This window comes from Heliangelus exortis, chromosome 2, assembly GCF_036169615.1.
Source record: "Heliangelus exortis chromosome 2, bHelExo1.hap1, whole genome shotgun sequence".
Lineage (NCBI taxonomy): Eukaryota > Metazoa > Chordata > Aves > Apodiformes > Trochilidae > Heliangelus > Heliangelus exortis.
In genome coordinates, this window is record NC_092423.1 from 80,437,748 (window position 1) to 80,462,300 (window position 24,553).

The 24,553-nt window shown below is 40.9% G+C and overlaps 1 protein-coding gene across 1 annotated transcript in view; it reads right to left on the reverse strand.

The window, feature by feature from the left end:
• ADCY2 (adenylate cyclase 2) overlaps positions 1–24,048 on the reverse strand; it is a 210,176-nt gene extending 186,128 nt beyond the window's left edge. Inside the window, exons 1-2 of the mRNA XM_071736713.1 lie at positions 23,591–24,048; positions 4,117–4,314 (exon numbers count right to left, since the gene is read on the reverse strand). Coding sequence (XP_071592814.1) covers positions 4,117–4,314; positions 23,591–23,815 — 423 coding nt within the window. The 5' untranslated portion in view covers positions 23,816–24,048. The remainder of the gene's footprint in view (positions 1–4,116; positions 4,315–23,590) is intronic.
• Positions 24,049–24,553: the final 505 nt, after the last annotated feature.

Below are 24,553 nucleotides of genomic sequence, written 5' to 3' on the forward strand. Positions count from 1 at the left end.
ATTCATTAGACTAGCACAATGCTCTATAATTACGCTCTCTTTTTTTATACCATCCACTGTATGCATTAAGAGCTGGTTTTACCCACTGATATCAATGTGCTATGACATATTTACATACACCTTGTATGAAAGGCTGAGGAAGTATTAGACATGTCAGAGGATGACATGGAAAGGTGACTGTCACACAGTAACTGCACTGTCAGCAGAACAAGAGGAAACTGATTTAAATTAATTCCCTGGAATGTAACTCTACAGTTAGTTACTGGATTTACATTTTGTAAGAAGAGGTGCTTCTTTCTGTAGTAGGGAAAAGTCCTAACTTGACAAAAACAATACATCACCCCCTTCTATCAGCACTAATTCCTCAGCTTGCCTGCCTTGCATTACTGGCTCTCCACCAAACACAGCATTAACTGAGTTCCATGCAGAGCTTTCTAAGCATCACTCCTGGGTCTTTACTGAAACCATCTCCACACATACTGCTCACACCTCAGGTTTGGCAAGAACTGCCAGCAGGTAGCTTCCCTCCCTGAGCCTCCATTTCATTCCCTTTGCTTTACTCCTTTCCTACCAACCCTTGCCAATTGTCCTGTAACTCCTACCAGGCAGCCCAACTTCTCTCCTGGTCTGTAACACAGTGTAATGCCTGTAGGTCCTAAGTTCTCCAGGCCATCAGGGAAAACTATAGGCCACACTGCCAAGCCTAGCACTGACTGGGCTAACTTCAGGTGTTCATCAGTTGGTGAGGCTGATAGTGCAAATATCTCTTAGATAGTTTTGTGATTTTGCCATTGCAGCCCAGTGACAATAGCAGCCTCAAGCCCAGCAGGCAATTCCAGAGGCAGAATGGGACTGGCACACCAGCCCTAGGGACCAAGTAACCATCCACATCTGTGTTGCTTCCCCCCCTTCCAGCAGCAGCCAGATACCTGCCTAATAACAGCTTTTTTTCTCCAAAGCTTTAGCTGCAGCCAAATGAGAGACAAGGAAATGCAGACAGACGAAAGCAGTCTGCAGGGACAGTAAAAAGCTAGCTGAAACCAATTATGATTTGCACTTTTTTCATCAGCCCACAGGTTTCTAACAAAAAAAAACAATGGCCCTGACCAGCCATTTCATTTTCATCTCTCTCCTGTTTGTGAAAGTTATTTGAGCTATGTGCCTGCAGGCTCAGGAAGAACTGCTCTGCATTAAATATATATTGAATTCATAACCAAAATAGTCTCTCTGAAGTGGTATTTTTATTATAAAGAAAAGATGTGGAAGTTAACACCTAGGGTTCCTTCAGACAGCAGAGGAAAACTGCACTTAGAAATTGTAAGCAGCCAAAAGGAACAAAGAAATCATTAAGGAAAAGTTTAAAGGAGGGGTGGTGGTGGGGGTTGTCTTTTAAAGGGAGAAGGCTTGGACACAAATGAGAGAGTAACATTTTCTGGGCACAAATGAGAGTAACATTTTCTTTCTACAAACTATGGTATGCAGAAAATTTATCTTTCAATAGTTACCAGTACAATTAAGAAATGCCATATACTTATCAAACTTATGATTCAAAAGACATGGAAGATATGAAAGACTGGATGAAAAGAATATTTTTGAACTCTGAACTCAGAACAAAAGTTAGGCTATAAAAAGAAAATTAAAGTTGAAGTTGAAGAAAATTAAAATAAAACACTTATTTACTCAATAATGTGCATGAACTGGCTCTTTTTTATCTTTGTAACTTCTTAATTAGCTATGTTGACAAAGACATATTTGAAACAGAACAAATTTATTTTTTGCATTGCATTTTTTCTTTCATAAAGAGACATAAAGAACAACAAGAACACCCTAATAACCCAAGCAAAGTGGTTTTAAAATTCACAACATACAAAACTTCAACAAAGAAGCTGTCAGTGATCACTCAGGAAAAAAAATTTCAGATTTGCTTTCACATACAATTATGGGAGAGAACATTGATTATTGCCCTGCGTATTCTTGATGCAGAGCAATCAAAACACGAGCAGCACAGGAATATACAGCAGTATTTTGCTGCTCAGGGCTTTTTTAGCAACGTTCCAAAACATCAAACCTGCAATTAGTCTATTGTGTAAGGTGTCAATTTCCCAGGAAGATTCCTGTATTTCCACAGGTTTCTCTTAACTTACTGTAGGCAGGAGTATACCTACAAAAGTGATCACCAAAGCAGCACTGCTATTCAAAAGAGGGTAAGAAAACCATGGTTTGGGGGAAAAGCAAAGGGTCCCGCAGCAGAAACCACGAGACCCTCAACTCCTAACATTGGCCAAGGGCCACCCTGGCACCAGCCCTCTCCCACAAGATGCCAAAGATGCCTGCAAGGTGGAATTAAGCCCCATATCTGCACCCAGGTCGAGGCTTTCTGAAAAAGCCCTGCCTGCTCCGGGCTGGAGCCTGCAGAGCTCTAGGCATGACAGCTGCCCAGAGCCAGCTGCTGCTGGCAGAGCTATCAGCACAGTTCCCTCTCTGATATCCCCTTCTCCAAGCAACACTTGCACGCAAAGCAAGGAGCAGACTGAAAAAAATCAGCGGAGTTGTGTCCTGGCAACCCGCGGGAGGACAAAGCCTTTCCCTGGAGCTCCGCAGCCCTTCCTGCCTCACATGGCTGGCCACGTCCCTTGGATGCTGGGGGAACGCCTACATTTTTCCTAAGAGGAAAGCAAGGCAGGTCAAACGACCTTCACGGGCTTAATACAACCCTGGGACTGAGGTGCCAGCATTAGAGTTCTTTTATGCCATGTGCTGTTGAAAAGCATTACAGTATCTTTAAAGAAACAAAATTAAACTCGGTAGAATTTGCAAAGAACAAAAAATATGGCTAATTAAATATCTGTATCTGAAATATTCTAGCATGACATCATGCAGCTGGCAATGAAAATATATAAATAAAGAAAAGCCATGTGAATCATATAGACTTTGTTATCACAAGGATACAGGAATTCCCATGGTGAAACCTGTATCTAGAGAAAAATATTGCATGTTCAGCTTTGCTATTTATTACATGCAAGTGTGGCCTGGTTTGGTAGTTTCAAATACTTAAAAAAAACCAAAAAAACCAAAAAAAAAAAAAAAAACCAGGAAGGCAGTTTCATAGCTAATTAATCCTTGAACCTCCCAAATAAATGAGAATATACAAGTCACCCCCAAAGGTAAGGGCTCAAAAATTCATATTACCAACATACACCACTGATTTTAATAATTTGAATTAAATATTTTAAAGGAACTACTTGCATACTTAAAGTTCAGGACTTGCATATATCTTTGCAAGATATGAATAACAAGTCAGAGAATTTGTTTCAAGTTTATCTTTAAGACCTAGGAGATACCCCAGATCCCACACTACCATTTATAGGTTATAGTGAACTCATAGAATCAGCATAAAATTTTCAGAATGCATACTGATATATTATAAGGTTTTTTTCCATCCTTTGCAGTGTTTTACAATTCTATCAGGAGTAGTCACATGGGGAGATGTTTGGGAAAAGGATATGGCAAACACACAAGAATCGATTAGGTGCAGTGTTGGATACTGCACATCATGTATTGATATTTCAATAGTGCTGCCATTAAAATGCAATTATATTTTTGCTTTGTCTTCATTACAAAATTTTAAAAATGTGAAGAGGTCTTCACTGCTTCTCTACTCATTTATTTCCATAGAAATGAAAGGAAACTCCCAGTGCTATTTTCTCTCATGTTGCTAGAGAACATCTTGAAGACCACAGAAAGCCTATACTGAGAGCTCAACCATTTTAAGCTGAAGAAGATAGCATAAGTAGCCTTGAACATAACTCACATTCTTGGCATATTAATTGGTCACTAGAAACAAGTATTTGCTGTACAAAGAAGTTGGTGACTGGAGTAAAATTTCATTATCTAAAGGAACTTAAAAACATAAAACCAAAATGCTTCAAATATTTTCATATCATAAGTATGTGCATCTCTTTGGTATTTATAAACCAGATACAGGGAGTCTCAGCATGTAAACAGTCACAGAAATGTTTTACAAGGTGTCCCACAAAAATTAATGGGAATACTTTTGCACAGAACGGTTCTTGGACTCGAACCCAATAAAGTAAAATTAGCAATAATGAGTCTTACCTGGTCCCAAGGACAGATGATTCCTCCAAAACACATAAAAAGATATCCCATGGCAACAAGACATACCCAGACCACCAGGGAAAATACACGAAGAAGCTTCTTAAATACAGGTTCTACGCATACAAGGATAAATATAGCAAAAAAAATTGCTAGGGCCGTTGGAACAGTTATTAAAAATGCCACATGGTCTTCAATTTCCTGGAAACAGAAAAAAAAAAATGAAAAGAAAGTTAAAAATCTATTGTACTTAAAGGTCAGGCAGCAATAACATACTCTAAACTGACTGCACATTGAGATCTAAGACAGACATAGCTAAATATCAGAAGTGAGATGAATAAAAACAGGTTGAAAAAAACAGGTTGAAAAAACATGCTGTTATTTGGAGTATTAACTTCATAACTGCAACTGCTGCACGGTACTTCTTTTACTAAATTAAGAAATCAAAGCAGATTGGGGAAACTGTAAATCACACTTCTGTAATGCACCAGGTCCATGGGGCTGAGCAACTTAAGAGGCAAACCCCATCTGCAGAAGCAGCACTTGCCTTTCTTCTCCAGAATTCAGAAGATCGCTCTGGTTACTGTGGTTTGCAGGTGAAATTCAGGCATCCCTATTGAAGGCAGCAGCTGTCAGAATGCCTCCCACATGAACTATGTGTACATAACTCAATAAAAGTCTTTTTGACATTGATATTTGCCAGGTGTTATGCATTTTGCACCTTTTTAAAGCATTTATCAGGAAGCATGTGCTCTAGGTTACATATATACATTTTCTTCTAGCAACTGCTTACATCAAAACATGCAAACAGCACCCAGAGCAAGGACTGGAATCTAACTTGAAGTGAGATTCACAATAATCAATTTTTAAACTTATTTAGAGAGCTACACTAATATCTTTAAATCATCTAGTGATGGGTGCATTAGATAAGAATAAATTCTTGATTCTATCTTCCTGTATGTGCCCAAACTATCTCTGATTGATGTAGAACAGCACTACATCAATGTCTGGTCATAGGATCCTTACTCATTCCGGCAGCTGTTACCAATTTTAACAATCTCATTTGTAACAACCTCGATTGAAAAAAAGCAAGCCCAAAAGGCTACTGTTGCAACAATATAAACTCTTTCAGTAACCACCCAACTTCATGCAGAGAAGCCTGGAATCCATTTACTCATGCTGAGTGAAATCTTGGGAACAATCTGAAAGTACCTATTTGACTATTTGTAAGACATCTAAGCACAAAGAAATAACATTTTCCCCCCTTAGATTCATAGCTGCTTTCTTAAGTGCCCTGATAATAATTGTTTATTGATGGGTTTTCAACTTACATCTCTTAGGTTTTACTTAAAAGCTTTTTGATGTGACTTTTTCTCCTTTCTTATGCCTGTAAAGCTCACTATAGTGAGAGAAAAAAAAATTACAAGCAAATCTGTAGATTTAGAAAAATTTACAAATGCTGTCATTTGTAAAAAAACAAACAAACAACATTTTGTTGTTGCTTCTGTTGTTTTGGTTTGGGTTGTGTTTTTTTTTTTTTTTTTTTTCTCCCTTTCAGATTTTCTAAATTTTACAACCTGCAATCTATGGAGACACTCACTGTGAGGTTCCTTTCCCCTCCTCTCCTCCAACCTGAGGAAGCACCAGGCTCCTCTGACCACTCAACCCCCTGCCCACTGCCAGCCCAGCACCTCCCCACCTGCACATACCCCAGCACAGGGCTGCCCTGAGCCAGTGTTGAAAAAAAATATTCAGAAATTTAGAATGGTGGGATTATTTTGTGTGAGATGTACTTGATATATTAAAGTTAAAACTGTAGTCAGAAAAACATGCAAGCTATCACATAGCAAGAACAGCCTGAACTAACTAGGCCTTGAAGAAGGCAGTTAATCAAGAAGTTTTAAGGCTGTCTCATGTAAATCACCAACTTGGTGGAGAAAACTCAAGGTCTATACAGATAATTGGACCTGAGGAATGCAGGAATTGATAATGAAGAACCAAAATCAAGAAGATTGACTGCTGAACCAGTCTTGGGCGGTTGGAGCCATAGAACTTCTGATATTGTGTCCTTTAGGTGAACTTAGATCATTATAATGAACTAAGAATCACAACCCCGGGTCAAAAAGCCCCCTGACCCAGTGAAGAACCTTCCCCTGAGCATGTATAGTAGTAGTAATGATAAATTGGTAACCAATCATGGCAAAGAGGGTGGATTTGGAAGCTTACTAACTTTGCAATTTTGTGTATAAATATGTCATGGAAAACCTCATTCAGCATGCTTGATTTGTGGGAAGGCAGCAAGCAGCCAGGTTTGTACAAACCTGCAATAAATAACATCTCCTTCCCAAACAAAGTCTTTCTGTCTGCGTTTCAAGAGCTAACTTAGGAGCCACCAACATATACAACCCCACTCCCCAGCCTCATCCCATCACCCTCACATTTTGGGAGATGAGGAGAGGACGGGCAGATCACCCCTCTGCAGAGCATCTGAGCTGGGGCTCCGTGCTGACCCTGCCAGCTTCCAACCATGGGGAAACACCATGATGGAAGTGCACACCTCCCTGCACAGGCAGAAGATTATCCTTCACCCACACAACCCTGCATGACATGGGGCAGCTCATTTTTCAACTCTTATTATTTCTTTCCAATTAAACTTACAGAGTTACACGTTTGAGCAATTATTATTTCAGGACTGGTGATCAGAATATAAGCAGAAGAGTAGAGAAACTGTAACTTCTGAAGCTAACTTTCAAGTGCAAGCACAAATCTCCCAAATATTAAATACACACATTAAGGCTTTCAAGCACCTGGGTAAATATAGCAAAAATAAAATTGTGGGCATAAACTTAGGACTAGAAGTAAGTGTCCATAGGAGTACAGAGCCGTATGAAGTAAGATACATGCAATCTTACATGGTAAGAGAGTAGCTCATGGTAATGAGCTACTGATTTGACTCTGAATTTTGTGATTTTGATGATTCTGATCTCTGAAATTAGTTTCAGTGAATTAATTTACTAATATCACAACCAGCACCAGCCCAGATAACACCAAAAGTGCTTAAGTTCAGCCTCTGACTTTTGCACTTCCAGGTGGGAGTGTCAAACTCTTGTTACAGGATTAGAGGAATTAGTCCCTTCAATGGTGACAGGACTATACTCCATTCCTTGCACCATCTGTCATGCAGTCAAGTTTGCAGCACTGAAGGAATCCACAAGTTCCTGGAAGGAGCCAAGACTCAGGAAAACCATAGATATAAATGATGGCAAACTGGTATTTCAATGATAATGTTCATGCTACAAATACATTAGGGAGAATATCCACATGCACGTCAACAACACTTTTCATTAAAAAAAAAAAACGAAAAATAGATACAACAAAAAAACCCCACAATCAAACAAAAAAACCCCAACAGAAGTATTGTGCTTTCTAGGACAATCTTACTTCTTAACCAATCAACAAGATTTAGATTTCAGTTTAGAGCACATATATGGTCACATAGCTACATATTTATATATATATACACTAAAATTAAATCAATCCATCAACACGTTTTCTCCAAATTGACAGCTCTAATCAGTCAATTTCCTTTTTTAACTGTACACTGATCTCAGCACTTCTCTAAGCCATTTTTATCACTATATCTAAAATGTTATTTCTGCTTTCTCCCCTTCTCTGGTTGGCTATTGCACAATTTTGAATTTTGTTTGGATATAAATATATACAGGGAGGGGGAAAAAAAAACAGACCACAATGGATCAGCTCCACAACCCAGGTAACTGGATGCAATCTCCTGGACTGCCATGGGACAGCACCTCTCTAAGCAGACCACAAAACAACTCACTCCCAATGTCACAAGTTGCTTGTATTACACAGTGAGCTGTGTGAATTCTGAAGTGAAACTGAAATTTAAAGACAGAATAGTAAATCCACTATAAAATAAATTTTTAAAATGCAATAGAAAACAATTGCTATTAGAATTTGAATTGTTCCCAGAAAGCCTTGAGGTGTACAGGGGGATTTTTCACAAGCCTGCTTGTAAAATCCACATTAATGCCAGATCAACAAAAGTAGGCTGTGTGAGGAAAGGGTTTATTTTGAAAACTACTTTTAACATTATTTTCTTATTACTTTAGAGGAACTACATGTTTAAGAAATTGTAACTGCCAAAGCATGACATTTAAAACTTTAGCTTCCTGATCTATATTTGCAACCATCAGTTTAGCAGTTGATGGTTGGAAAACAAAATCCTGAAGGCTAATTTTTCTGTTTCTCTAACTCTTTTCCAAGGAGGTAGGTGGGGAAAAAAATTCCTAAGGCACTTTCCTTCTTTCTTTCTTTTTCTTTCTTTTTTGTTTTGCTTTGTTTTGTTGAGGTTATGTTGGGGTTTTTTTTTTTGGTTGGTTTGGGGTTTTTTGTTTCTAGTCTCAGAAACTAAAATACACCAGAGGTAATAGAATTAACAGCATGACAATTTTCAACACAATGGTTACAGCTGGCAGCTCTGTCATCCTGAGCTCATCCTGTCATCTTGCTGCCTTTTAATTACTGAAGAAACTAGTAAGTCTACTACTAGAAATTTTTCCAACGCCCAGAAATTCTTCAGAAATGTGTAATCCTATCACCACTACAATCTGAAACATAACGTTCACTCATCTTTCCAAAACTCACAGCCTTCTCTCATTCCATGTCCTGTTCTTTCTCCAGATAATGCGGCACACACAGTTTAATTTTAAACAGCAAAGCTGCTGTAGAGCACTTCACATATACCATGCTGTATATATAAAAGCATACAGCTTGATGAAGTATTACACAAAAATGAACAAACAAGCCTTTAAAATACAAGTTTTAGCATAAAATCTTTTAGCATGATCTCTCATTCTTATGGTACTTTTTCCTTTATTATTTTCATCCACTGGAATTTGATAGCAGTCTATATACGGAAAACTCCTACTGTGATCTGAAAAACAACAAGTTTGAATCAATTCAAACCATTTACCACATTAAGTTCCTACAAAAATAATTTTTTTGTTAGCATCAATGAAATACTTTAGAAACGTAAATATAAAAGCAAGTGATTAAAGTTCTTTACATTAAAATTTTAAAAGAGTTACATCTGAGTTTAAAAAAAAGTGTTACAGGGCTCACAGATTACTAACTTACTGAACTGTCTCTCAAAACAGGACAACATCTTCCTTTAAACAGACTGATTGATAGAATCTACAGCAAAAGCTACCCATTTCTCCAGTAAAGTCCTTTTCCATGACTTGAGAGAATCAGAATGATTTTGCGAAGATGTATCATCACCCTTTCCTTTGTATAAGTGGGCTGCATTTCAATACTCTAACACCTCAAAACACCTCAAAGCCAAAAAGCTGCCAAAGTCATCTGGCTACTTGTGGCTCTTACCCTATGGCTTTATACTTTGGTGCATTTTTTTACAGCTGACTGCACTCTGTGCTGTCTGCCAGACAGCTGGAAAAATCTCCATTTTAGTAGGAGGTGCTGTGCTCTGCTTCTGGCAAAGTAGCTATATAGCTTCACTTAGGACTTTGGAATTTAGGACATCAATTGAAAAGGTTTCGCCCACCATCTCATATTTCTTTTGCATTAATTCCATCACTATTAGTCCATCCTCACTTCAAAAAATGGTGCAGTGTCTGTAAGGCCAGATGCTGCTTCCAAGACCACATGGTATCTTCTGGATCCACAACTTAGAAAAAACCCACCATTTGTTGTTCATAATGCAAAGCTTTGCTTGTTTTTCTCACTTAGCCGCTTCATTGGAAGCTTTCTCAAGTGACTTTATTTTTAATCTTTTATTGATGTTTTGTGCAACATATTCAAGGATGCTAGCAGAAAATTAATTGTGCCTTTTAATCAAACTGTCCTGTGTCAATGAAACTTTTGATTTTCACTAAGGCCCTGTGTAACTGCATGCCCAGATTTTTTCCCTCTGATTCAGCATTTCCTGTTTGGATCAGAAGATCGATGATAACAGCATCAGGCTTGAATCCAGTTGTTTCATGATGTCTGTTTTCTTGAGAAATTCAGTTCTCTCTGTTAATGAGTCTGATCTGCTGCCTACACTTGCTGTTAGTACACAGTGGTATTTGATTCCTTGTTAGTCCACAATCAGCCCAGCAATTTGGACATATTATACATCAGGTAATTCTGGCAGGCATTACAGATGTCAAGCTGCTGCATGATGTTCTGTATAACCAGCAAGAAGCAGTTCCACATTCATGGACAGATTCTATATCATTCTGTATTTGTTATTATATTGTGACATTATCAAAGCAACAAGACTTCATTCAAATCCTTCAGAGGATGTTCTGGTCACCTGGAGCCTCCATTCAAACTTGAAAGTCATGACCAATATGCTCTGTAAAATCCTCCCTGAATGAGAAGTGCAGTTGTTGCAACAGTGCAATAACTCTGCTGACATCAACAGGAACTGTTCTTTGACTTTACAAGTTCTGTCCTAGTTAGCACATAGGACAAACAGCCATAACACTGTGACCAACCATGTAGGTGTTGTGAACACCCTTTTGACCACATATGTGCTTCACTACCATCACTTTTTACCAGTGAATTCATTTCAGCAAATAAAACTATGCATACAGATATTGTTCATCTGCTCACTTAGTAGAAAAGAATTCTATCCAGATTTTTCCAAGTTTTCCTGATAGCTACAAGTGAACCTCGCCAGCCTCAGTGTTGTTGTAATGATTACAAGGAACACTAACTCTGACATACCAGAGAATCTCTGCTTAATGCAAAAGCATCAGACCTCACAAAGGGTTTGGAAAGGCTTCTTGGAAGTGCTGAGGAAGAGTTAAAGGCCATGGCTGCTGTTTAAATAACATAAAGAAGGTTAAAAGAAAAGTTCTGGTGGCAAAATATTGGTTGCTAGTGAAGAAACAGAGAACTACAGCAGTATTCCCAGAAATGCTCCCAGAAAGAGACAGGTTGCCAAGCAAAAAATCAATGAGCAACTCAGAAGATTTATTTAAAAGGGCATTTAAAGAAACAGAAAAATTTTGGGAATAGCAATGGAGCCTCTAGAAGGTAGTTGAGCTTCATCTAAGCCAGAAAAGAGTCCGCTTCAAGTCATAGGAAAACATTCAAATTGAAGAGGTTATAGAAACACATTACGTGGTTGAAGAGAAGAAGTAACATCACAGAGACCTACAATTCTCAACTAAAGGAAAGGACAGAAGTTGATTAAATGCAGGCAAGAAGGAAATGGCAAAGAAAAGCCAGGACAGACTCTCTTTATAAAATTTTGCAGAGAAAGACCTGTGTGAGAGTACACACCCTTTGACATAAACACTAAAAGCCTAAGAAGCTAGATGGAAGAGTTAAAATGCCTGTTGTTAAAACAACTCAATTTACACAATACTCTCACTGAAAAATTGGTGGCCAAAAGACCATAGTGAATACTAAAAAAGCAGAAGAGCCTGAAAGCCATAGAGCTCAGCAGGGACTGAAGAAAGGCTGTGTTTGACAATCTAGAAGAATAATCATATGTCCCTATGAACCAAAAAAACAGACTGAAGAGGAAAGGCTAATCAAAATAAATGACCTAGAGGACTGGTCATCCAACCAGGATGGAAACTGTTTGAGATTCTATGAAATGAAGAGCTATGAAAGGCTGTTGAAAAAAGCACAACAGGGATACTTCAGTTCCTCCCAGATAGACTGGATAAGGAACACAACAGCAGATGAAAGCTGAGACCACTGTCTATGTCTCATGCACAGATGAAAACCAAAAGAAACAGCAAGCAAACAAACAGAAAAAACAACACCCATACAAAGAAAAATAAATCACTCAATCTGATCTCAAGAAGTGGAAAGAACCTCCTTCACAAAATGCTACATTTGAGGAGCTGCTTTACAACAGACAAAGCTTGTTAAGCAAACAAATGAAAAATAAAACTCAAACACTAAAATACAACGGGGGAGCTGAAAACTTGTACACTAAAATCCCTGACAATGGCCTGATGATAAAACTGAGGCACAGGCCAGAAGCTAATCACTTCACAAAGATAACTTACGAAAGACCAAAATACAACCAGAATGTATGAACAGCCAACCGGTGAAGCTTCTAAAAACTATCTTTAAAAACAAAAATAAAGCTAAATGGGATAGTTAACAGTATCATAAAATTTATCAGGTTTAATATAAAGACTTGATAATGCAGGCCAAGAACAGAGCTTGTGAAATAATTTTTGAGAGTGTAAACACAACTAGTATTTTCTTTTTGAAACTTAACCAGGAGTTGGCAGCCTGCTAAAGGACTTCTAAGTAAGCAGTTGATGTGGGTATTAAAAAGAACAGTTAGAGAACAGCAGATTGTAGCATGACGTGTTTGGGGTTTTTTTGCATCTGTGTTCAGCACAGAATCATAGTCATTCCAGAATATTCTACACAGGGGGAACAGATTAGAAGATCTGCCTCAAATTGCAGTATCAGTATAAGGCATTACAGACAAAGGAAGAAAAGTTAAAGGTAGAAACAACCACTACAAGCAGATAGGGATCACTACAAAAGGACCAATAGCACTCAAAGGAGAAAAAGGCAGAACTGTAGTAACATGTAACTTCCACCCAACAGTGGCCCAGTATCCAAAGAGAAGAATGTGATGTGACATCAACCTCTCCTGGGATCCCTCTCAAAGACTAAGGGAAGTACCAGTAGATCTGGTACCTATCCTGGGAAAACTTGTTAAAAGCAAGGGTCCCAAAGTTCACACCTAAGTCCCCAGATAGACGGGTAGATGCTGTTCAGCATACCCATAAACAATTTTGGAAAAGAGGTGATCAGCAGTCTGACAAAGATGAGGGCCAACTATGAAAAATTAGAAAAGGATCTCATAATAGCCACTACTGAGCAAGAAAATGGCAGATGAATTTCAGTGAAGCTGTGTGTGAAGTGATGCCACTCAGATAAAACAATCCTAAATCTATACACTTGAAAAAATGTTCTTGCTTGACTATTAACACTTAGAAATTGAGAAATTTCGTGTTTATCACAAGTAGATCCATGGAAGCAATATCTTGGTGCTCACTAGCAGTCAAAAAGCAATCCAAAATGCAGAACATAGGAAAACAATAATCAAGACAGAACATCACGATACCACCTCAATGCATATAGAGCACTGCAAACAATTCTGTTCCTACCATCACCACCAATGAATACAAAAGAAGCAGGAAAAATTGTTTTCAAGGAAGGTCAAAGCTGCAACACAGTGGTTAGCTACTGATGAAGTAACAATTGTTTTTTTTAAGGTTTCCCTCCTCTTTATGAACTGATTCAACTGTTCCTTGACACAGCTCATCTGATTTTTAAAGGCAGTGTCTACCTCAGACCAACAGGAAACAACATTTGAGCTACCTGCATGCAAATGTATAGCCAGGGAACACCACAAGCCTGTGAACATTTCTACTGCACTGTATGCCATGGGATGGATGGCAGAAACCTACCTCTGTCCAGCAGAATCTGGGGATGTATGCTTGTGTTTTTTATATACATAAATATACCCTGTGCAAACCCCATGCACCCAACCTAAACAGTGAGCAGCTTTTTCTATTTCTTTATAAATCCTCATATGTCACATGAGCAGTTTTACCTCTCTTTATTTTCCATCAGTTTGTATCCTCTCATCTTCTTAATCAGATGGCTTATAAAATTTGTCGGTGCATACAACCATTTATTTAGTAAGCTGGGGTTCAGAGGGCTCACAGCAGGTCAGGGAGCATGAACCAAAGTGTCATGCCTTTCGGCTATCCAACACCATCTCAGCCTTCTCTCAGGCTGGCAACTATCAGAAGTAGCTTTACTTTAAGACATTTAACAGCTTATGAAAAAGCAAGATGGTCCAACGCAGTTACTGGTGGCTAAAGCCCTCAGCTGGTGCACTTATAAAATTGTCCTATTTGATGACACCAGCTGGCAGCCACAGAAGATAAACCATGTCCCAGAGAGCAATTGTAGTTAATTACACTCTCCTCCCTGAAGAAGAGGAGAAGAGGGCTGAGACAATGTGTAGCAAAACGAGCAGAAGTTTGTACTTTGATGAAACTAATTATTTCAGGCTCCAGAGCTAATTAGCACCTACTCATACCATTTAGATTATTTTTCATGTAAATGTAGGGATCAACATATCCTTCTTGCATGTTTTATTCTACATGTAGTCATTCTGAATTCCTCTCCAAAAATGTCGCTTAATAACTTATTTAAGCTTGTTTGTCAGATGTTGTCAAAATCCTTCCTCCTCCTATTATCAAAACAGTCTTAAAAGAACTCTCCAACTAATACAACCACTGTTTATGCAAAGTCCTAAAATGTGGATACACAAATTAAGTAAACTGCTTATGAAAAATGTATGCCTTTCAGTTAAAGCTATTCAAAATATGTCACTGTTGAAAGACCTGTATCAGTTAAACATTATGGATAAGACATTACTTCAGAGAACTCAGAGACTTTTTTTTTCAGATTAGCTGCACCGTAACACATATTAAAAGTGAAATTGCGGCCCTCCTCATACTCATAAAGACCCACAGAAGTCAGAAATACTGAAGTACTTCTTTGATTCTATGAGCTATTAAATGCTGACAGTTACATACTTTGGTCGTCACTTTTATATCAAAGCTATAAGGTGGTTTTCCCTTACTACTTTATTCCTGACATGGTAACTTGAGAATCTGGCTGTAATTAAAAAAAAAAAATGTGAAGATGAACCTTTCTTAAAAGTAAGAATCATAAAATTTGAACCAGGGAGCACATGAGTTTCAGCACATGAGGAAACAGTGCTTATTTTAAATGTCTGTTTAATTAAAAAAAAAGGTATGCTCGGGTTTCTCTCTCTACTGGGTGTTTTAAAAATAAATCTTGCAAGAATATTCCACAGATTTAACATCTCGGCATAATAAGGTAACATGAAAAATAGTTTTAATATTGAGAAGTCACTACACTTCATTGTGTAATTACTTCAGAAGTTTTTCAGAATGTTTTGCAATCACTTACTTAACAGTTGTTATTATCACACAGAAGGTTCCTAAAGTTCTCAAGCAGGTGCTGAGCCAGGTTCAAAGACCACCTCTCAGGAGAATTAAGATGTCCAATTCTTCAGCCTGAATTCAGTCATCCTGGAAGAGTAGCTGGGGCAATCTAGTCTACAGAGGATTTCCCTGCAGGGCTGATCAAAGAACTAGCAAACTAGGGCCATGGGTGGGGAAATTTTATCCTGAATAGAGGGATGGCAATACTACCTGTTCAGTCCATGGGCAGGAACACTGTGCATGCCATAGCACTTTAAGAGAACACTGGTTGCACTTGAAGCTATAAGGGTAACATATCCAGGCCCTAGGACATCTTACCCCAGCTGCTCTCTAGGGCACGTGATGAGCATACAACCAGAACCCATTGCTCCTGCACTCTAGAGAACCTTTTCCAGGTTAAAGAAACTTCAGAACCATGGATGATGGATGAAGTGGATGCTAAGATGACAGACCTAAGGACAAGGCTGAGAGGCCAGTGGTGGGAGGTGCTGCTTTCTCTACTTCTCCTCAACACAAGCCTGGAGTAGGTTCTCACCAGAAACAACAAGGGACTTTTATATCATGTAGACACCTCTAAGAATTTCACATAGAGACAAGAAATAAAGAAAATAGTTCTATACAGGTCAGAGAAGCAGACAACTGGGAGGATAAATGTGGAGACAGCCTCACACTCCTCTGCATAGATGGTGTAAAAGTCCCTTGAATTTTCAGCATCACTTGAATAAGGAGCAGTTTTGGAGTTTCTTTATTCAAGACACAAAAATAAAAGATCTGGAGAATAAAATGTGCTGAGCTGCACTTATTTTGGGGTCCACATGCCTAAAACCAGAATTTCAAACAGTTCACATCTCGTCATCATCACACATTAATAAGGCTTGAGCTAACTCATTTCTTTCTAACATATGCAGCAGCTACTGTGGCATCATTTAGCTTGTTAGGGATGACAGCTTGTCCACTAGTGGGGATGTAGGCATACGATGAAACACTACGGGTGTTCAGCTGCACTTTGATCCCATGATGCTGGCATGCCCAGCTGCCCAAGAGACTTGCAGATCTCTTCTCTCTGTGTTAAATGTCCATGCTGCCATTAGCATGGAGTGATGCATGGTGCACTCTGGAAGATTCCAGTGACTGCTACCATTAGAGCAAGGAGTTTTCTTATTCGGAGCATAAACACAGGGACTGTGATCACTGCTTAATGTCTTTAATGTAGGATGCCTCTTGAAGGCTCAACCAAAGAAATCTATTCACCATCTTTATGGGAGTTTTAAGATGACCACAAATGGGTGATATATCTTTGTTCACAACAAAGAACTTGAAAACAATTTTAAAAAGAATTTAAGCAAGATAAGCAGACAGGTATTCATTGGTCCATGACAGATCCACTATAAAGTTGCCAATACATGATTTGTGAATCCACATAGCTGGCTTGATGCTGATAAAGACCACAGACAACTGCAGCCCAATCCATCATCTGTCTTATTCCTACTGCACCTCAGTAAAAAACAGTTCTTATCATTATTCTATTTGTTATTTTTTTGTGCGCTGCAGTAATGATTGGGAATTGCAGATCCACCATTCTGAGAAACAATTTGTGACATTAAATAAGTTTTCCATTGCCACAGTACCCACAGATCTTTATTAAGATTGCAGTTCAAGGTTAAGTATTTTTCCACCATAGTCATACTTATGATTTTACCCAATTATTATTCAGCAATTTGGTTAGAATCATAAAATCATACAATCATGGAATCTGCCAAGTCGGAAGGGACCCATCAGGATCACCAAGTCTAACTCCTGTGCCTGTGTAGGGCACCCCAAGAATCCCTCCATGTTCCTGAGAGCATCATCCAAGTGCTGCTTGAACTCAGGCAGGCTTGGTCCTGTTCCACTGCTTAGCCACCTTCTGGGTGAAAAACTTTTTCCTAAAATCTAACCTAAACTTCCTCCAGCACATCTTCCTACCATTCCCTCGGGTCCCTCGGTCTCCCCTCAGTCTCTTCCAGGCTGCTCAGACCAAGTGCCTTTAGCCACTCCTCATACAACTTGCCCTCTAAACCCTTCACCAACCATGTTACTCAACATGAAGAATGAAACAAGGTTATGCAAAGTGAGGTTGCCACCAGCATCTCATTATCTTGATGGCTCTCAGCTGCTAGGCTTGATAGGGACCAGCAAATCAGACAAGCCCTTAGCAGCACTACAAGTAACCACAGAGGTATTGGGAGCATGGTTAGCAATGAAAGGAGAAAAACCCCAGACTGATGTAGTACTGAGGAATGAAACCCCCTACAAATCTAGGCAGTTCCTGCTTCAGACAGGAAGATGCAGCAACCTCTATGTTCCTGACTAAAGAGATAACACAGTCTATAGAAGTCATGCTCGGATGATCAAAGATACTGCTGGAAGGAGTATTTGGCATAGATGGCAATATCTTAAGGCTGTATCAAATAGCCAGCAACTAGAGCTGCCAAGTAGCCAGCAACTGTAGCTGGAAGAATATATTGTAATATCACAGTGCCTAGAGACATGAAAAAAAATTAGAAACACAGAATTTCCTCATGGAACATTTTAGCAGGGGACTTGAAAGCACAGCTGTATGCTCAATTATAACTGGAATTATGGAAAAAAAAAGGCATTATAAATACACTAATGTTTTTAATTCTTCCTCATCTTGGTAGTAGCAATGGTCTGGCAGAATGAGCTTAAGAAGAGGTAGGATATCTCCTCGGCACAAAAAACAGCATCATGCTTGCAAACAACCTTGTCTCTTCCTGTTTTCAGTTACTGAGGATTTTCCTACTTCGTTACCTTTGCTGTGACTTAGCTTTCTTTTGAGGGAACAGATATGCTGGAGAATCAAACAGTATAGCAGATGCTTTGGCCTACTTTTAGTCTTCAAAAATTCCAAGGAACGCTTTCAGACCTTGGGTATTCTTGGCATTTTTGGAAAGACAGTTAGTGCTTTGAACCAAAAAAAAAAAAAAGCTTTAAATTACACAGGGCTGATCTCAAAAGACTTCCTAAAATGGAGAAGGCAAGTGAACTAACAATACAGCTGTATTATTCTATGCAACTAGGTTATAACAGAGTGTCTGATGAACAGAGATATAACATCACCACAATATCAATGCGAAGACCCTTTGTTCTGGATGGATGAATTTTTCAGATCCAAGATACAAATGAGAACTTCACCAGAGGCATGCAGAAGGTGCCCGCATACAGACACCTAATCACTTGAGACACTGCAATGAAACTAATCTTGTGTTCCAAGACAAGAACATGTCTTCCAAAGCTCCTTTTTTCCACAGGGACCTGAAGACTTTTCCTCTTCCATTTCAGGGATGAGATTCCAATCATGGAAGTCTGGGAGAGTTTGGCTGATGTCCATTTTTTACCAGAAGCAACAAGGATTTCTTTTAGACAGAGCAAGATGAATTAGAGGGAGGGAGGATTTGCTGTCGTCCTGACCTAGAGTCCAAAGAAATGGCACACTGCAGTTCAGGCCTACGGGGACTCTTCTGATCCTTTTTGCTTTGCACAGGGATAGCTCCCTGTCAGCCAGGTTGGCAGCTATAAAGTTGTCATATGCTTCTTCAGAATGAGGCAGCTACCTCTGCTTCCACGAAGGATCAGGTGAATGTAAATTCAGCCAGCCTGATGCCAGAAAACCAATCTCTGCAGAATGTACATCTGCCACATTGCAGGTACACCTCCCTAGTTAATTGTACTCCCCCTTTAAGAGTGACTGCCTACCCTTACTTTTGCTACAGAAAGTATTTGGGCATATCAGTGATACAGGAGTGCAGCCAACCTTTAATTTCTTGGATTTATGTGTCAGTAAAAAGGTTCAGGAATCATAACTGAGCCAACCAGCATGATCATGAACTTTTCAGGAACTTCACAGATGTGGTTAAGGGGGATAGGTAATACCTCTACTCCATGATCATTATGCAACTAACCCAATGCCATCTCACAGTGCTTTAGAAGGGGGAAGGTATCAGAATGCCACATTGTAGAAGCATCGTTCCCTCAACACATGTTCCACTTGGCCACCAAAACCAGCAAGAAGCATGCAGTGCCACATCAACAACACATCGAGAACCACATCTCAGGAGCTTTGCACGGTGACATGTAGCAGTGAGGATTCAGGAGACAGATAAGGGCATAGATAGACACCACGAAGTAGGCTTCCAGTCTCTGAGCAAGGGGCACAGGACAGTCTAAAATAAAATACATGTATATCTGGTACCAGACTGGTGGACCTTAAGTTTTGGTAGAAGGGACAGAAAGACGATCATAGAATCATGGAATCATCATCGCTGGAAAGGACCTTCAAGATCAACGAGTCCAATAGTCAGTCCTACAACACCATAACCACTAAATCATCTCATGAAGCACTATGTCTACTCATTTTTTTAATGCCCCCAGGGACAGTGACTCTCCTACCAACCTGAACAATCAGTTCCAGTGCTTAACCACTCTTTCAGTGAAGAAAATTTTCCTAATACCCAATCTGAACCTCCCCTGGTGCAACTTGAACCCCTTACCTCTTGTCCTATGTCTGGTCACTAGGGAGAAGAGGCCAACACTCACCTCACTACAGCCTGCTTTCAGGTAGTTGTATAGAGCAATCAGGTCTCCACCCAGCCTCCTCTTGTCCAGGCTGAACAGCCCCAGCTCCTTCAGTCTCATCTCATAAGACCTGTTCTCCAGACCTCTAATCAGCCCAGCTGCCCTTCTCTTCACCCTCTCCAACACCTCCATATCCTTGATAGACTTAAGTCTTCTTCCACTTACATCAAATGTGTTGAAAGATTCTGTTATCCCTGAACTGTAGTTTTTTATTGAAGCCTGTGTCTACAGACTGAGCACTCCTTATGTCTAGAAAATACATGGATAAAGGAAAGTTATCTACCCCTGTCCCTTCCAATAAATTGCACTATTTGGCATTATCCCTGTTTTCAGTCAGAGTTTGTTTGACCATGTACAAAACAAAATACCACAACTGCAGATATTTCTGATACGTTCACATTTTACATCATGATTTTCAAAACTGTATTAGTTTTCCCTTTCAAATTGCAGTTATAATAGATATACCCTGATCAGAGACAGAACTATTTTACATGCCACTAAAAATGGTAATACGTTTTTGATACTAGAAAGGGAGAGGGAGGTAAATAACGAGCTTGTCCTACTTATCATATTGAAAGAGCAAGACAACAGCCAGACAGAAAATGAAGCTGACCTCTGGTATTTCTAAGCACTGGAAAGCTATCACAGGTTTGAGAAAATAATTTACTCTCTATTGATTAAAGCAGAAGCTAAACACCAATGACTGATCTCAGTTTGCCAGTTTTCAGTTCACAACAGGTACAGCAAAATACCGATGATACTTTGAGACAGGAAATTCAAAAGTTGATACTGTCACTACCTTATTTAAAACTCCAAGCTTTGAGTGGTAACTTTTCAAGCAGACTTTTAAGTTTTCTATCTAGTGTGTGGGGAGATGGAGTGCTTAATTCCAAAGGTTAAAATCACAGTATTTTTCTAAAACAAACAAAGCAAATCTCCCAAGAAACATCTCTCAGTAATGATGGCAGTACATTGGTTGAAAGAAAAGTAATCGGATTTCCAGGCACACTTTGTAAGTAATCTTGTTTAATGTAATTTTGCAACTGCTTTTGTAAATTTTTCATCTGAAATCAGGAAGCCTACAGCTCATATTCTCACAGGCTGAAATAGCTGACTAAGTGGTACACATCCCTACGTATTTGGCTGTGTTTGGGAACACTTAAGAATACACTGCAGAATAAAAAAAATGGGCAATTCAGACATCACATTGACACGTTTTAGCAGCTGAATAAAAAATTGAAATAGAAGGAAAGCCTCTCACTTCCACTGGTTTCACAGTTTTTTTAAGAAAACCTAAAACATAAAAATGTTTCACGCTTCATGAATATCCATTTTTTTCTGAACAACGTCTGCTAACATTCCACATTCTAAGCTGTACTTTGAAGTACAAGTGAGACATACGAATCAAGTGTTACAGTGAGTCATTCTGGAGTTTTGTTTCCACAACAGGCTTAAGTAATTTTCAGTAAAGTCTTAACTACTTCATTCAAAATCTACAAGAAACAACCATTATAAAGATTTCCTTTAACTTCAAATGCACAACCCAGACCTACACAGAACTACCCCACTTCAATTCCACTGTGCCTCTTTGACAAAATTAAATCTTCTCTTGAAACAATCGCAAACATACTGGATGTACAAAATAAAGACAGGGATATTTATACTGCCTCCTGTGGCTCAGACACTCCTAACTGCCATCAGGCACCCCAAAAATTACTAAGATTTCACAGCTATATAAAAAGAATATTCTTTATCCAGGTGCAGGAGAAACAGAGCTAAACTTCAGGAATATTTTAATCACAAATGCAACTAGTGCTAGACTATAATAAAGTGCTTTTAGGTGAAACTCTGGGCAGGGTTCCAAAGGATTTTGCCCAACATCCTGTGGCTGCAAGTCTGTATAGGCAAGCTTTCTCTCTGCCTGAAGTTACTTTCATCCGTTGACTGAAAACTTGATGAGCCCCAGGATGAGCCCCACCTCTCTCTCCACTCACCCGTCCAGTTGCTAGCCACAGGAAGATAAAGCTCAGGAAAAAGGTTTTAGAAGCTTTTTTTTTTCCTCTTCCGGTATGTCTGGAATTCCAAATGCAGACTGAACTATAAAATTCATGCTTTCTGAAGTAGTAAGGCCTGGCAAGATTCTGCCATCTCACAGTTTTGTTAAAATAACTTTTAGCAGTCCTTCAGTCTGAGCTCAGTGTTATGCCACTGTTGTTAGCATGAACAATTTAGCTCAAGAAATGGAAATATGAAAATGAGTATGTGCAACTTGTAAACAAGCTTTAGATCATACCATGACCAAAAGGTATGAAATTTAGTGCTGAACACTGTCAAGCCCAAGTTCCATTGCTTTAACAATAAGCAATTATTGTGCAGGTCTTCACACCTAAGTATGCCTTAGCCTTAGCATTTGATGGACTTCCATTTCCATCACTGGTCCCTTAAGCTCTGATGAACAAGCATCCAAGCTAACACACCAGAATGAGGTAAGGTGTTAAATCTGTATTTTGTACACAAAGTTCCAAAATTGAAACATTTAGGCATTAAACAACTGATTAAGGCACCACCATTACTGGACTCTCATTAGCTCTTTTATAACTGTTCTGTATTTCATAGGAACAGCACTTCAAATAAACAGCTCAAAAAACAATTCATACAAATATCAGAAGGAAATAAACCACCAATAAACTCCAAGTTTAGCTAATCCTGCAAGCAGTTCCTGCAGTTTTTAAGACATAAGTTGGGTGATAATAAGCAAGAATGCAAGATCCACTGCCCGTTATGTGCAGTGCCTCTAGAAGAGAATCCATTAGATTATACTAACCTGCTCATCTTTGCTCTGAGAGATCACTACCTCTATCCACTAAACATTAAGCTTTCCAGAAGACCATTAGAAGATTTAAAAACAAAATAAAACAAAATATAAAAAGTCTGAGACCCTTCAAATCCCAATTCTTTACTTTAAAAGTATACAGTCGTGCGAACAGCCTGCCTCAGATAAGTAACAGTAGGATCTCACAAAACTGTAAAGGAGCAAGAATTTTACTGCCCTCTGCAGCTTTTCCTTTGCGTTCAACACAAGGGCAAAAACGCCACAGATTTCTGAGTGAGATCAACTGATACCGACTGTCATCTGCCGCTGTGACATATTTTTCCTCCCCAAGGCTTGAAGCCCTGCACTGGACATGTGGAAAAGGTATCCGACCGACCAAACTTCACCTCCCCTCAAAAGGATGGCTGCGCTGCCCCAAAAGCTTTCTTAGGAAAATGGGTCATACGCTAGAAAATGGTATAATGAAGGGGAGGAGGGGGGAAAAGGGAGTGAACGGTCCCTGCTTAATTGCCATGAAAAGGTTACTTGAAATACTGTTACGGGCTGCATTTTTGTGCGGCGATTTAAACCCTGCCACTAAAAGGCCCATAAGGCTAAAGCTGCCAGTTGGAAGGGAGCAGAGCAAATGAATTAAGTGAATTAAACTCGATGCGCTTGTTGACTCAGTTTTCGCCCCATCAGCCGCGCTGCCGCTGTTGCAGCCTCGCCTCGAAACATCAGGCAGCAAAGTTTGGGCGTGGGGTCCCCCCGGGCTCCGCAGCCGCCGCCTGCCGCCTCCCGCTACCAACTTTCCTCCGGAGGAGCGGCAGCACCGGCTGTCCCGTCCCGTCCCTTCCCGCCCCGCCCGTCCCGGTTCGTTTCGGCGAGGGGTGCGAAGATGCCAGCCGGGCGGCGGCAGCGGGGATGCGGGGAGGCGAGGGTCCCAAAACGGGAGGGCTTCTCTTACCAGCCCGGAGGCGAAGAAGACGGCGAGCAAGGCCAGGCAGGCGCCCATCACGATGAGGAGCAGGAAAACGATGAGCGGGTGCTGCTGGCTCATGCAGTAGTAGGACTCGTAGAGCCAGTCCCGAGAGCGGGACTGCTCGCCGCTCGCCCCGCCGCCGCCCGCCTGCTCTGCCCGCTCCAGCAGGTAGCGGCGTCTCCTCCTCATCATCATCGCTTCTTGCCACATCGGGCAGAGCCCGCGCAACTCCCTCAGCGCCGCCGCCGCCGCCGCCGCTGCTGCTGCTGCTGCAGGAGGCGGCCGGGGAGTGGAGCGGGGCGCGCTCCCGCGCGGGAGGCGGAGAGGAGGAGCCGCGCCGGCGGCGGCGGAGGCAGCCGCATGGTGCGGAGGGCGGCCGCGGCCGCCGCGTAGCCAGCCCGGGGCTTGGTGCGCCTCCGGAAACCGCCACCCCGCACGCACATGCCTCGCCCGGCTGCTCCGGCGGGGGAGGGGTGCGGGAGCCTCGCTCCTCCTCGCCGGGGAGCGGAGCGGGAGACCGCCCGCACAGAGCAAGCGCCCAAGGGCGGCGGCAGCAGCGGAGGTCCCGCTGCCGCTGCTGCGGGACGCCGTGAAAGCAGCCCCTGCCCCGCGCCCCTCCGCCTCGACGCCGGGAGGTGCCCAAGGGGTAGGGCCAGCCGCCGCCGCCACCGCGTCCCACCGTCTGCTCCGCGGAGGCGTGCGGTGCTCCGCAGGTGACTCTTCCGCCGACGGCAGCGAGGGGCAGGTGGCTGGGGGGCGCGTAGTGTGCGGCCCCCCGGCCCTGCCCGGCCCCCGGAGCGGCACTCTGCCTCTTCCCGTGTGGGGGGCAGCACCCCCCGAAGGGAGAGAGGGATTCGTCACGGAGTTTCTTTTCCATTACTTCCACGGGCCGTCAGGTCTGCTCTGCTGGATACCTCTGCCAGAGGCCGAACCCCCTTTTCAAAAATC